Here is a 14255-nt window from a genome sequence, read left to right as displayed (position 1 = left end):
GAGTGAAGGTAAAATCTATAGCACAAGTAACCAATCTCTCTATTGGTACCGTACATGATATTATACATGACCATCTTAATATGTCAAAAGTAAGTGCAAGATGGGTTCCGCGAATGCTGACTCGGCTTCAAAAAGACATGCGTGTAGCTTGTTGTTCCGATTTTATTGACCTGTGCGGTGAAAATCCTGATGAGGTGCTGCAAAGAATAGTTACTGGAGATGAAACCTGGGTTCATCATTATGACCCAGAGAGTAAACAAGAGTCCATGCAGTGGCACATTAAGGGTTCAGCTCATCCCAAGAAGTTCAAGGTCATCCCTTCAGCTGGCAAGGTCATGGCCACGATATTTTGGGATTGTGAAGGAGTATTACTAATCGATTATAGAGAAAAAGGTGTAAATATCACAGGACAGTACTACGCTAACATTCTACGTCAATTAAAGGATGTAATTAAAGAAAAGAGGCGAGGAAAGTTAACCAAAGGTATTCTGCTTCTGCATGACAACGCCCCACTCACCCACCGTATAGTCCGGACTTAGCCCTCAGCGACTTCTTTTTGCTCCCCAATCTTAAAAAGGATATGCGTGGAAATAAATTTTCTGACGATGAAGCATTAAAGGCGGCAGTGGAGGAGCATTTTTACACGAAAGATAAAAAATATTTTTACGAGGGATTAAAAAAAATAATTGATGGATCTTTTAAGTGTATGAACATAGGGGGGGGATTGAAAAATAAAAATATCAAACTTTTCGTACTTGTTTGTTTTCATTCTCATACCGAGAATATTTTGAACACCCCTCGTACCTAATGTCCAATATCAGTTTCTCAGACACACAATCATCAAATGATTATGTAAATTATGTTATTTTATAGCTTTTAAAGTCTGTAAATCGAGCTCGAATTTCAGGCTCCCGAGGGCCTAAAACCTCATTAATGAAACTTCGGCCCTCCGAGTAACTCTTGTATGACACATATATTATTGTTGAGTAACATTTGATGGTTGGTTCGTATCAGAGCGCTGCTTTCTGACAGTTCTACCTTCGGCGTCGCTTTTTAAAATATAAACATTGATTTCAGAAGCTTAGCCTTTTGCCTCGCATGAAAGCTCACCTCGCTGGTTATAAGTACGCTTCGGGCTTGTTAAGTATGTGGAGATTGCTGAGCTCGACCTTCAGCCTCACTGTTTACCTCAATTTTTGGTTCGTCTACCAAATCTCATCTTCAGCTTAGCCTTTGGCCTCGCTGCACCAAGCTCGGCCTGCGGTCTCGCTTTTTAATACAATGGACATTGGTTGGCGTCTGTGCTCTAGCTGAGCTTATCCTGAAGCACGGCTTTGACCTCGCATGAAAGCTCGCCTCACTGGGTAACTTCGGATTTTTAGGCTTTTTTAACACGCTTTCACAATTTTTTCACAAAAAATTTCGCGCTCGCTGCGCTCGCGATTTTTATTACTTTTGCGATTTACCCAGTACTTACATGCTAGTTCGACTGGTTAATGAATAATCATTTAAACACATGTAAAATATTTATTATTAGGCTAATTTTAATCATGTGGCTCATATGGTCGGACAATTGCTGTTCAGCCTCGCAAAAGATTTAACTACTTATTGAGAAAAAAAGAGCTCTCCCCACACTGGACGCAAGGAGGAATCGGCAAAAACTAATATAAAAAACCTTTATGTCCACGCTAGAGCGAAAAAGACATCGTTCGGCATGTTCGGATCGGCTCAACCGACACCTGAAGGTTGAAATTAAAACCGCAAACTTACTTCCCTGTACTGAACAACTGAACTTATGTATGCAGAATTAACTGTAAGGGGGCCCCGAGCATTGCACTGCCTAGGGGCTCCGACATGCTTAATCCGGCCCTGCATAGAAGTCGGTTTTTTTTTTCTTAAAAATTATGTTCTTAGTTTTTACACTATTGGTGTCCTGTCACTGGTAGTAGGTTTGGCTTATGTAAGTGAATGTTGTTAGTTCTGTTTAGTTTTGGATTGAGTCTTATCTCTTTCATGTATGCAACGCGCGCGCGTGTGTGTGTGTGTGTGTGTGTGTGTGTGTGTGTGTATGTGTGTGTGTGTGTGTGTGTGTGTGTGTGTGTGTGTGTGTGTGTGTGTGTGTGTGTGTATGTGATGCGTGTTACTTAAGTTATGTTCTTATTACATATCTATTTGTAAGTTCCTGTAATTGGCTCTATATATCTATTTAAGATTCCATTGTCATTTAGTTAGCTGTTGGATCTCCTTATGTAAATAAATAAATAAATAATTCATGCTTAGTCAGGAATGGCAATAAGCGTCGGATGCACAATAAAGAGAACACATATTTAAATAGGTATCATCTGATTTGTGAATAATTTGACTCCTCGTTCACAAAATTCCAGCGCGTCTAAACTCTTTCTCCTTTAGTTTTATCCTGTCACCCTTCGTTGGGTTTAGGCTCGAATCGTATAATAACTCTTTCACTCGCTTCAGTTCGGGGAAGTTGGGTCTCCTCCTGTATCCCTAACACTTCCATCTTTGGCTACACGAATATCGCCCAGTGATTGGTGTTACATGTTGCATATCAGAATAAGTTCTATTATAGGTTGAGTTTAATATTTGGTACCAAATAAATAGTTTCTATTTCTATTTGTGTTTCTAACTGCATACTATTTTACCATTTGCCATTTTGAAAAAGTGCGTGTCTGAATTGCTGAGGATACGATCAATCCAATGCTAACATATCTTTCTGAGGGTAGTGCCCTTGCTTATTCCTGGGCCCTTGAGGAGGGGGCGTTTATGAAAGAACATTTTTAACGGCCGCTTATTGCGTTTCAGCTCGAGCCGGGCGCGTCGAAGGAGGTGCTGGGGCTGGCGGTGGGTGCGGCGCCGCTGGGGCAGCTGCTGGCGTCGCCGCTGCTGGGGCTGTGGGCCAACGCGCGCGGCGTGCGGGCGCCGCTGCGCGCCGCGCTCGCGCTGTTCGTGCTCAGCCAGGCGCTGTACGCGCAGCTGCACGCCGCGCGCCCGCGCGCCGCGGCCGCCATGCTCGCGGCGAGGCTGCTCGTCGGCGTCAGCTCCGGTAAGCTTCTACCTAATATGTTAGTACATATAGCCGAGAGTTGCACACCATGATCCTTAGTCGAAGGCTCCCATCGCTGTCAAAAGTCGAAAAGTCAAAAAGCACTTATTGCAAATAATATGTGTCCGCCAAAAATCTTTCTTGATGCCGCTCTAGCTTTTTGATTGTTGGATGTTGCATAAGCAATACGAAGAGTATAAACTCTATAGGTATACTACCACAGATACAGTCAACCATGATGGACGCCCTATTGTTCACACTGACAGTGTAGCCCTCTGTGTGTTTCAGCAAGTGTCGCGGTGGCGCGCGCCTACCTGTCGGCGGCGACCACGGTGTCGGAGAGAACTCGCGCTGTGGCTGCCGTTTCTCTAGCACAGGTGAGTCAGTCTATACCTAGATACCTACCTTGATATCTAGACTTGCAATAGAGGCGAAAGTTGAAGACTCCTAAGCAAGAGCAAATACCAAGAGCCTTGGGTTTGATAATGCGACGCTACTCGTTACAACGACGACTATACGAGCACTCCTACGAAGGAGTGGTGGTGCTTGTCAACAATCAAATATTTTCAATTCTACTATTTTTATTCTTTATGTTTGTTTACGTTTGATATATTCACAAAAACTGCATCTATATTCAGACAAAAATTGTATTTCACGTTCCAGGTGCTAGGTTTCGTGGTGGGCCCGGCGCTGCAGGCGGCGGCGGCGCCACTGGGTGCAGGTGCGCCGTACGCGCCGCTCGGCGAGCTCGACCTGCGTCCGCGCCTCGATATGTATACTGCGCCGGCGTGGCTGAACGCTGCGCTCGGAGCATTGAATCTAGCGCTGTTACTGCCGTGTAGTTTCAAGGAGAGAAAGATAGCCGCGAGGGAAGCCATGCTGGCTCATGGGAAGGGATCTGGTGAGTGTCTCTACATACCTACATGTACACTAGCTCCGTCCGTGGTTTAACGCTGCGCTCGGAACGCCTAACCTAGCGCCTGTTACGTAACTGTCTAAGCGCTTCATTGAGAGGAAGATGGCGGTGAGAGAATCTATGTTGGCTTATGGGAAGGTATCCTCTGTTAGTGAATTTTTACAAGTTTTTCTTGGGTTAGCTTTTAAATGTAAAATGCTTTACGAGTAGAATGCAGTTGATGATTGCAAACAGATTGGAGCTGAAGTCATTAGCGAAAACTATGAGTATTTTCCTCATAATAGCTCGTAAACAGTCTGCCAAACCGGTACCTTCAAACCAAACAAAGTTTTATAACAATTTCTACTTGGTGTTGACAGAGGCGGAGGCGCTGAAGGCGCTGCGGCCGGACCGCGTGAGCAGCTGGACGCTGGTGTTCGCGTTCTTCGTGCTCAACTTCAGCTTCGTGCTGCTGGAGACCCTCGCCACCCCGCTGACCATGGACCAGTTCGCGTGGTCCAAGGCGCAGGCGCTCAAGTACATGGGCGCGCTCATGTCGGCCGGAGCGGTGTTGGCGTGCGTCACGTTTGCGCTTATTACTCCGTTGACTAAACTTTTCCAGGAGCGGTTAGTATTGTAGTATTACTCGAGATTAGTACCGCTGACCGTGGACCATGTTCGCGTGGTCCGTGGGTCCGTGGCGCAGGCACTCGAGCACATGGGCGCGCTCATGTCCGCGGGAGCGGTTTTGTCGTGCGCCACGGCCGCGCTCATAACGCCGCTCAGTAAACCCAGGAGCGGTCCGTAGGCTCTGCTAATACTATATTTTATAAGGGTATGGCCTCCTCGTGATATGGAAAGGCAGCTAAATTTCTGTAGATCGTTAAAAATTAAGCAGCAAAATAATTGGTGTCCACCGGATGCCTATGCCTAAGTGCTGCGTTCGTCTCTATATAGTTATATCCAAAGGCACTGTGACGGATGTGACCTTGCTATAGCAACTTTGTAGAAATTTTGAAAGGAAGTCACAAATGACCGACCAATAGGAGACACTTGCAGTTAGGACCCTTTTTAGGGTTCCGTACCCAAAGGGTAAAAACGGGACCCTATTACTAAGACTCCGCTGTCCGTCCGTCTGTCACCAGGCTGTATCTCACTAACCGTGATAGCTAGACAGTTGAAATTTTCACAGATGATGTATTTCTGTTGCCGCTATAACACAAATACTAAAAACAGAATAAAATAAAGGTTTAAGTGGGGCTCCCATACAACAAACGTGATTTTTGACCGAAGTTAAGCAACGTCGGGCGGGGTCAGTACTTGGATGGTGACCGTTTTTTTGCTTGTTTTGCTCTATTTTTGTTGATGGTGCGGAACCCTCCGTGCGCGAGTCCGACTCGCACTTGGCCGGTTTTTAAATATTTTGAAGACCTGTATGTTTATGTATCGTCGGACAATCGAAAGACCATATAACCGAGAGGGTTTATCGTCGGCGGATCCACTCGACGTTTGTTATACTCTGAGTTTCACTAATGATCCGAATACGATTCCAGGGCGGTCCTCCTCTGGGGCGGTTTCCTCCTCGTGGGCCTGGCCTCGGTGTTGTGCATCCCCTGGGGCCCCGGGCCGCCGCCGCCCGCGCCCGCCGACAGCGCGGAGGCCGGCGGCGGCTGCCCGGCGGCGCGCCAGCCCTGGTGCGAGACCTCGCGCGCGCTCACCGTGCCGCAGTTCCTGCTGGGATACGCGGCCGTGTCGATCGGGTACCCGCTGGGCGTGACGCTGATACAGACGATATTCTCCAAGGTGCTGGGGCCCAGGCCGCAGGTGACGGAAAAAAACATGAACGTTTCGAGTCCGAGTGCGACCGCTTTATATTTTATGTCGTTTCGATTTTCGGAGCCGCGGTATGTTTTATCACAGAAATATAGTTTATCGATCACGGTTCGGGAACCGTAATACGCGGATTAGACTCTCGCGCGAGCCACGAGACGAGCCGCGAGCCGCGCGTCGAGACGCGAGTCCACCGCTTACACTCGCGTTCGGCTTGTCATTCGGTTATAAACCTTATGCCGTGCCGTTAGTGTTTAAATTATATTAGCTCGACGAGCTTGCGAGACGAGCCGCGAGCCCACCGCTTACACTCGCGTCTCGTGGCGCGGCTCGCGGCTCGTCTCGTGGCTCGCGCGAGAGTCTAATCCGCCTATAAAAGCTTCCTTCGTCTAGCCCCGCTAATGAATCACGATTCTCGTTCTCGCACCGTCTAAATGAGTTTCGAACGCTCGCCTAGAGTCCCTCTTCCGTCGTTACAGGGCGTGTGGCAGGGCGTGCTGACGGGCGCGGGCTGCGTGGCGCGCGCGCTGGGCCCGGCGTGCGTGGCGCTGCTGTACGCGCGGCGCGGGCCCGACGCGGCGTTCGGCGCCACGGCCGGCCTCACGCTCGCCACGCTCGCGGGGCTGCGCGCGCTGTACGGCCGCCTGCAGCCGGCCCCGGCCCCCGAGCTGCCCTTGCGACCGCTCGACGGCGCCAAGGACCCGGAGTCGTGACACCGGCGCGCGGCGACACGCCGCTTTTAGAAGGGACGCCGGATGTAACGGAGGTTCGAAGAGTGGGACTATATTAGTCCGGCGGCTAGGTTATGCTTTTTTCCGAGTCGGTGAGCTTCCGACGAAACAAAAATTAAAGAGTAGGTATACGTTGCGATAGGGAGCGTGCATTTAGGGGGCCGCACCCTCCCGATACTCTCCTATTTGTTGGCGTTAAGTGTACCTAAATGCCAAGTTTTCCATGTGCCCACAAGATGGCAGAACCTTCCATATCCAAGGGAGCGAGCGACTTTACTTATCTATGTTAATTGATTTTACAGTACCTACATATATATGGTGCGATTACTGCCCCGCCCTAGTGCGGTAATTACTGTGCCTGTGTCGAAAATTTAAAGGGCCATATGTACTAAACGTTGTACAATGAATACACGTGCAAAAAGGTAATTCGCAACCCGTGTCAATTTAAAACAGTCCCTTCGGTCGTGTTTCAATTTATCGCCATTCGTTGCGAAATTCCTACTTTTCGCACTTGTATCGTAATGTACTAAGACTAATACATATATCTATAAGTGTGTTTGTCTGTTAGCAGCTTACCGACCAGGAAAATATGCATATTTGATAAAATAATGATGATTATAAGTATTCGGCAATAGTCGACCAAGTCTTCGTTGCTCTAAAAACGAGAAGGCAGTGGAAAAAGTGTTCATAAGAGATATTTACGTGCCAAGAGATGTTTTATATTTACTTATACAGTAGGTTTAACAAGTATACCTACCCAATTATAAATACGTCTTCTTTCGTAATGTTAGTAGGTAATGTAGTTAGGAGAGTCAGCAGGGTATCTCGGTTCATATTTTAAGCATTAATGTTTATCACGTGCGCATTGCGGTAATATTAGAGAATTCAGCCAATTACTCTAAAGATCGAATAAGTATAGTGAGATCCTATAATTGGCTCTGTATCACTATTTATATTGTTATTTACTACCATACTTGTACCATGTAAATAAATAATATAATATCTATAAATAAATAATATCAAAATTGAAATTATTTTGATTTTTACGGATTATTGCGCACATTGATATATTTTTGATTGTTCATTAAATAGCTGAGTATATGGCAAATATAAATTTCGAAATACATTTAAATCTAAAAATATTAATAACTCCCTTCCCTGAACATAATTATGCGTGCAATGACGATCGGTAAACGGTACAATTTATAAGAATTGATCACATGTTGGACGAACTATTGCCGCAGTTTGTTCTCGGTCCAGGTTCAGGTCCGTTTATATGTACTAGGTAGCTCTACCTAGTACATATAAATACCTATATAATTAAGTGTAGGTAGGTACCTAGGTACTAAATGACTAAACTTATTGCCATCAGGAACCACATGTGATACTGTACCTACCTGTAGTAAATGGTATCCGTAGGTATAATTACCTATTTTATACATATAATAATGGTATATAAAATTTATGTGAGACTGTAAATAATCTGTCAGCAAGTTGGTATCAAGTGTCATGATTTCAGAATTCTTAGTCTTAGCAATAATAGAAGGGTACACTTGGTACATTGTTTCTGTACGTACAAAATGTTCTAGTTCTATAGCGAGCGCTTAATATACCTACATATAAAAAAAAAACAAACTTTCGCTGGATAAACGTAGAGGTTGGCGTGTTTTACTAGATATTGTTACTTGTATTACAGCTTATTATAGTAATAAATTAAATAGTTAATGGCAGGTAAAGTGATAACCGATGAAGTACCTGTGTATGATGTGATGTGTTTTAAATAATGTTGTAACATATATTTAATTTATTTTATATTCGCACTCATATTTCGGGATTGTAATTGTCATTACCCCTGATGCTAAACTAAATTCTAGTGTAGAGGTAGTTCTGTTCTGTACCTATAGAATGTAAAGTGTAGAGTCATATGTAGAGTTCATCTTTTAACGATTCTAACGGAAATGTACACCACAATCACGTCACGACCTTAGAGGCAGGTTTTAAATATGAAAAATATAATACCAATTGCAGTCAGTCTCAGCAGCACTCATATTGGAGGGATGTATCTGGGGGCACGGTAGTGCCCCCGCCAAGACGAGCAAAGCGAAGCGCAAGGGCACTACCTACCTTTTCTCGAAGCGCTTCGTCGTTTTTTTGAACCCTCATAACTTAGGTTTGAATTATATCAGATAAACAAAACTCTCGGGATATGATGTCAATAGTAAACTTATTAAGCATAAAAAATTTCAATTGCATAGCTCTTATATTTTAGATTTAATTCATGTCTAAAAAACCCCGATTTCGTCACTGACTCACTCACTCACTGTTGATCATCAAAACCTCTAGGGTACTTCCTGATGTCCTAGGAAGCTGAAATTTGGTATGTAAGATAGTATTAGTCCACAAACAACAAAAAAAAATCAAAAAATTGAAATTTTTAGCCCCTAAGGGGGTGAAAAGGGGGGTGGAATTATGTATGGGAAATCAATAACCGCTGAACAGATTTCGTTGAAATTTGGTATGTAGATAGTTATTGTTATGGGGAAGGATATAGAATAAGTTTTCAACCTCACCCCGTAAGGGTGAAAAGGGGTAGAAAAAGGCATTAGGGGAAAAAGGGGGTTGAAGTTTGTATGGGGTATCCAGTAAAAAGCAGATTGTATAAAAGATGCCCCCAGGTATTACGTATTTCAGGATTTTTAGTAGTAAATCACCCGCAACCCTTTAAATTAGGAGATAGAAGATTGTCATAAGCAACTTACAAAAAGATGTGAAATCCCACCAAAAACATTTTCATGTAAAATGTTGCCAAGACGAAATGAAATGTATGGGAATAATCCGATAAATAAACATGAATAAAACTCTGGATTCTAGTCAGGACAAAAGAATATATTTTCTAACTCATGACATTGTCAACATCAACGAAAGAACATAGACAAAACGCGGGAGGATACATACCAGCTCCTCCACCCTTAGCTGAAGAACCAGAAGCCATAAATAACATATTTAACTAAAATCAGTACATTGCAAATTGCACCTAAGTTGTACATAAATAACAAAAACCTTAACATAAGTTAAACTTTATAATTAACAAACTTCCGGGGTCTCAGAACTCTATTCCCTAAGTCTTCAATCTCAACTGCCGGTGGTGGCAATTCTGTTGCTTCCACCGTCACTGGAGGTGTGGGCTCTCCGACCTCTGCTGGCGGTACTTCCCTCTCCTCTAGCTGCAGTGGTAGCTCTTCTACATTTACCTGCGCTTCCTCATCCGTCGCGTCTTGCCACTCGTCCGCGGGGTCATCGACTATCAATTGGAATGGCGTAGAAGAGACGGGTGACGAATTTGCTACTTCGCGCTCGAGGTTTACATCTGGGCTACTAACGTAACGCCTCAATTGGTCAATATGACGTTTACAAACTAAATTATTTATATCTAACTTAACTAAATACATTCGGTTTCCTATTTTCTCTATTATTTTACCCTTGTGCCACACGGGTTTCCTATTAACATATGAGCGACACCACACCCAATCGTCCACACGAAATGTCCTAGAATCATTACAAGTTTGTATAGTTCCCTCTAACTGATCCGATTGTTTTTTACACGGTGGACGTAACAGATCCAACCTGCAACGCAAATCACGGCCCATCATTAACCGCGCAGGGGACGCTCCGGTCGAACAATGTACGGTATTTCGATACTCAAACAAATATTCCTGAAGCTTTTCATTAATTTTATTTTTACAAGTATGAGTGTCTAAGATAGCCTTAATCATTTTTTTACAGGTTTTAACACTATTCTCCGCTTGTCCATTGCTGCATGGATGGTAAATTGGTGAAGTAAGATACGAGATACCGTTAAATTTACAGCAATCAATAAACTCCTGAGAGGCTATTTTGACGTCATTATCGGACACAATTGTTTCAGGGAGGCCGAACCTAGAACACAATTCGTTTAATTTTGTAAGCAAGTGTTTGGTAGTTGTACCACTCGACATATCAATACACTCTAGCCATTTGCTATACGCGTCAATGACTACTAAATAAGTTGATTGCGCGACAGTCATGTAGTCAATGTGTATCCTAGTCCACGGTCCCGCGGGTCGCGGCCAGGGTTTAGGCACGGCGCGCGGCGGCGCAGGTCGCAGCGCCACGCACACGCGGCAAGCACCCACCGCCTGCTCGATGTCACGGTCGACGCCGGGCCACCACAACCGAGAACGGGCGACGCTTTTCGTTTTAACGATGCCTTGGTGAGACCGGTGAAGTTCTTTTAAAATGTCGTTTCTGTACTTAGTGGGTATTACTACTCGGTGCCCTCTAAGTAAACAACCATCGACTAACTCCAGATCTGTTTTACAAAACAAATAAGGCAAGATACTCTGACATGTAATTCTACGTGGCCAGCCATCGTTCACATATTTCATTACGGTTTTAAGCACGCTATCTTTTGAAGTCGCTTCGCGAATGTCTTTATACGTGACTGGCAATCCTTCTAATTGAAGTGAATGTAAAGCTAGTGAACTATGGTCTAACTCATCCTGTGAAACCTGTTGGAGTACCTGGTCCAACGGGGCCCTTGAAAAAAAATCGGCAACCACATTTTCCTTACTTGATGTATATTGAATTTTATAATTGTACGCAGATAGAAAAATTGCATACCTTACTAACCGCGAGGCTGTGGTCACTGACATGCCTCCCTTCTGGCCAAAGATTGCCAACAAGGGCTTATGGTCAGTCTTTAGAATAAACGGATCCTGTCTGCCGTATAAATATTGATGGAAGCGTTTAACACCAAAGACAATGGCAGTCGCTTCCTTTTGCAGCTGACTATAATTGCGTTCACTCTGGGTGAGAGAGCGGGAACCGAAAGCTAGCGGACGTTCACAGCCAGTGGCGTCGAGTAGCGCCAACACAGCTCCAAGACCCGCAGGTCCAGCATCAACGGTCAGCACCAGTTGTGCCGTTGGATCGAAGTGTGCTAACACGCGATCGCTGCTAAGTTCTCTCTTCACCCAATCGAAGGCCTCCTACTGTTGATCCGTCCAAACCCACGGTGCTCCGTCACGCAATAGTCCGTGAAGTGGCGCAAGTATAGTCGAAGCATTAGGAACAAAATTCCGGTAATAATTTACCATGCCTAGAAAACGCTTTAACTCTGTTGTATTAGACGGCTTAGGTACTTTAGTGATTGCCTCCACCTTTTTCGGACATTTGTGTAGACCATCTTTATTAATAATATGGCCTAAATATGTTACACTGCCCTGAAAAAAAACGCATTTACTTTTTTCTAATCGAAACCCTGATTCCTGAAATCGTTGAAACACTTTTTCTAATCTCTCTAAATGTATAGCTTTAGTCGGACCTGTCACACAAACGTCATCAAGGAAAACTGTCACACCTTCAATTCCTTCCAAGAGGTTCTCAATAGTGCGCTGAAAAATCGCCGGAGCGCACGCCAGTCCAAACACGAGCCGCTTGTACATGAACAACCCCTTGGTCGTATTGATGGTCGTCAGTTTTTGAGACTCTTCTGATAATTTAATCTGATTGTAGGCCTGACTACAGTCTAATTTCGAGTAATGTTGACCATTGCTTAATTTAGCAAAAACCTCTTCGATCCGAGGCAAGGGGTACTTATCAACGTGAATATCTTTGTTTAACGTTACTGAATAGTCTGCACATATCCTAATACTACCATTAGATTTCGGAACCGGAACAATCGGCGTCGCGTATTCAGAGTGGTTTACTGGTTCTAATATACCAACCTCAACTAACCTTGCGAGTTCGGCCTCAACTGTGTCCTTAATGGCAAAAGGCAAAGGGCGTGCTTTACAAAATTTCGGACTCGTACCTTCTTTCAACCGTAAATTAACCTCCGATCGTGTATAACAGCCTATAATTCCTTGTTAAATAATTATTTATACTTGTTAGCCAATTCTTGTATCTCCGGGTTATTTGCTGGAAATAAATCAATTTTATTTGTTTTAGACGTAATAGTCATATCAAATGTGGACATAAACTCTCGCCCAAGTAACGGGGAACCGCCATTTTTGACAACAAAGAATCGAATATTTCGTGACCGCCCTTCAAATTTGGCTTGTGTATGAAAATGACCTAAAGGCGAAATTTTATGTCCGTTGTAAAAGCACATTTTAACATTTGTTTTAACAAGTTTCTTGTGTGAAAAATGTTTGAAATACAGCTCGCTTGACATTACATTTGTGCCTGACCCAGAGTCAATTTCCATAGTAAGGTTAACATTGTCTTCAAGAATAATAGGAACTAGGAATGGTTCGTTATTAACTGACCTTAAGTTAAAAAGTTGACATTCTTTACAATTACTTATTGAGTCCGCTTCATCAGAACTTGAGGTTGTCCCCACGTTAATATTGTTAACGGACTTAATCTTGGAACTACACATTTTCAATAAATGGCCCTTCTCTTTGCACCTTTGGCAGCGGTAGTTTTTGTACCGACATGTCTCGGCCGCGTGGCTCTTCATGCCACAGACTGCGCAACGGTCTTCTTTCTTGTGTATCTTCTCCGACGCACCAGTTCGAGTAGCGCGCGTCCACAACAAGGGTTCCTCCTTGATTACTGTAGTAGCGGTCGACGTAGCGCAAGCTGTAGTTGCGCGCGCCTGACTCGCGACCACTGTCTGTTGCGCTACTTCTAAGGCCTTGGCGAATGTAAGTTTCACCGCATCTTGTTCACACACGCGATCTCTTACCTTTCCTGGTCTCAGTCCGAGAACGAAGCGGTCGCGGTACACCTTATCGAGAGAAGATGCAAAATCACAGTGTACAGCCAAGCCTCGCAGCCGAGCTGCCCAATCCTCCACGCTTTCTGCCTCCGCTTGCATTGCGTTATAGAACTTACTAAGGTCCGCAAATGTTGCACGTTTCGGGGTCAGATGTTTATTTAATGCTTCTATCAACTCATCAAATGTAGAACTTTCTACCACCTTAGGATGAAGTAAATTACGAAGCAAAAGATAAGCTTCGTCGGATAGATGAGTCAATAATACAGCCCGTTTCTTGTCCTCGGAATCTATTCCATTTAACAAAATGAACTGTTTTACCTTGTTACAGAATATTTCCCATTGTTGCGTTTTGGGTTCAAATGCACTTAACGTGCCGATAGTCATCGTCGCCATGTGAAATGTATGGGAATAATCCGATAAATAAACATGAATAAAACTCTGGATTCTAGTCAGGACAAAAGAATATATTTTCTAACTCATGACATTGTCAACATCAACGAAAGAACATAGACAAAACGCGGGAGGATACATACCACGAAACCATAAGGCTCGCACTGACAAAAAGTTATCATATCTCTTGTAGAGCCAAGCTTCTAACTCTACAAGCCCTAACTTCACAGACTCTACACCTTAGTCAAAATATGTGGCTTGGCCGTTTCGTTACCACAAGAACTATTTTATAATAAAAAATAATTAATAGTGAATACATTTTTCACCTCACGCCATGTGACGAAACGGCCAAGCCACATATTTTGACTAAGGTGTAGAGTCTGTGAAGTTAGGGCTTGTAGAGTTAGAAGCTTGGCTCTACAAGAGATCTGATAACTTTTTGTCAGTGCGAGCCTTATGGTTTCGTCTTGGCAACATTTTACATGAAAATGTTTTTGGTGGGATATATACTTACTGATAATAATATATATTTTTATTTTCGAGAAATCTAAATACGCCGTTGGTCTCGAGTATGCGTGCGAAAGC

General features: G+C 44.0%; 2 protein-coding genes across 2 annotated transcripts in view; one reads left to right on the top strand and one right to left on the bottom strand.

Annotated features, from left to right (window-relative positions):
* The window catches only part of LOC134651733 (major facilitator superfamily domain-containing protein 8), a 36254-nt gene extending 29755 nt beyond the window's left edge, over positions 1 to 6499 (top strand). Inside the window, exons 2-7 of the mRNA XM_063506835.1 lie at positions 2821 to 3061; positions 3350 to 3438; positions 3725 to 3962; positions 4337 to 4583; positions 5510 to 5780; positions 6266 to 6499. Coding sequence (XP_063362905.1) covers positions 2821 to 3061; positions 3350 to 3438; positions 3725 to 3962; positions 4337 to 4583; positions 5510 to 5780; positions 6266 to 6499 — 1320 coding nt within the window. The remainder of the gene's footprint in view (positions 1 to 2820; positions 3062 to 3349; positions 3439 to 3724; positions 3963 to 4336; positions 4584 to 5509; positions 5781 to 6265) is intronic.
* Positions 1 to 14255, bottom strand: part of LOC134651450 (superoxide dismutase [Cu-Zn]) — a 394084-nt gene that overhangs the window by 217565 nt on the left and 162264 nt on the right. The window lies entirely within an intron of this gene.

The sequence above is a fragment of the Cydia amplana genome, chromosome 10, assembly GCF_948474715.1.
Source record: "Cydia amplana chromosome 10, ilCydAmpl1.1, whole genome shotgun sequence".
NCBI classification, from domain to species: domain Eukaryota; kingdom Metazoa; phylum Arthropoda; class Insecta; order Lepidoptera; family Tortricidae; genus Cydia; species Cydia amplana.
This window is presented reverse-complemented; position numbering and strand designations above follow the sequence as displayed.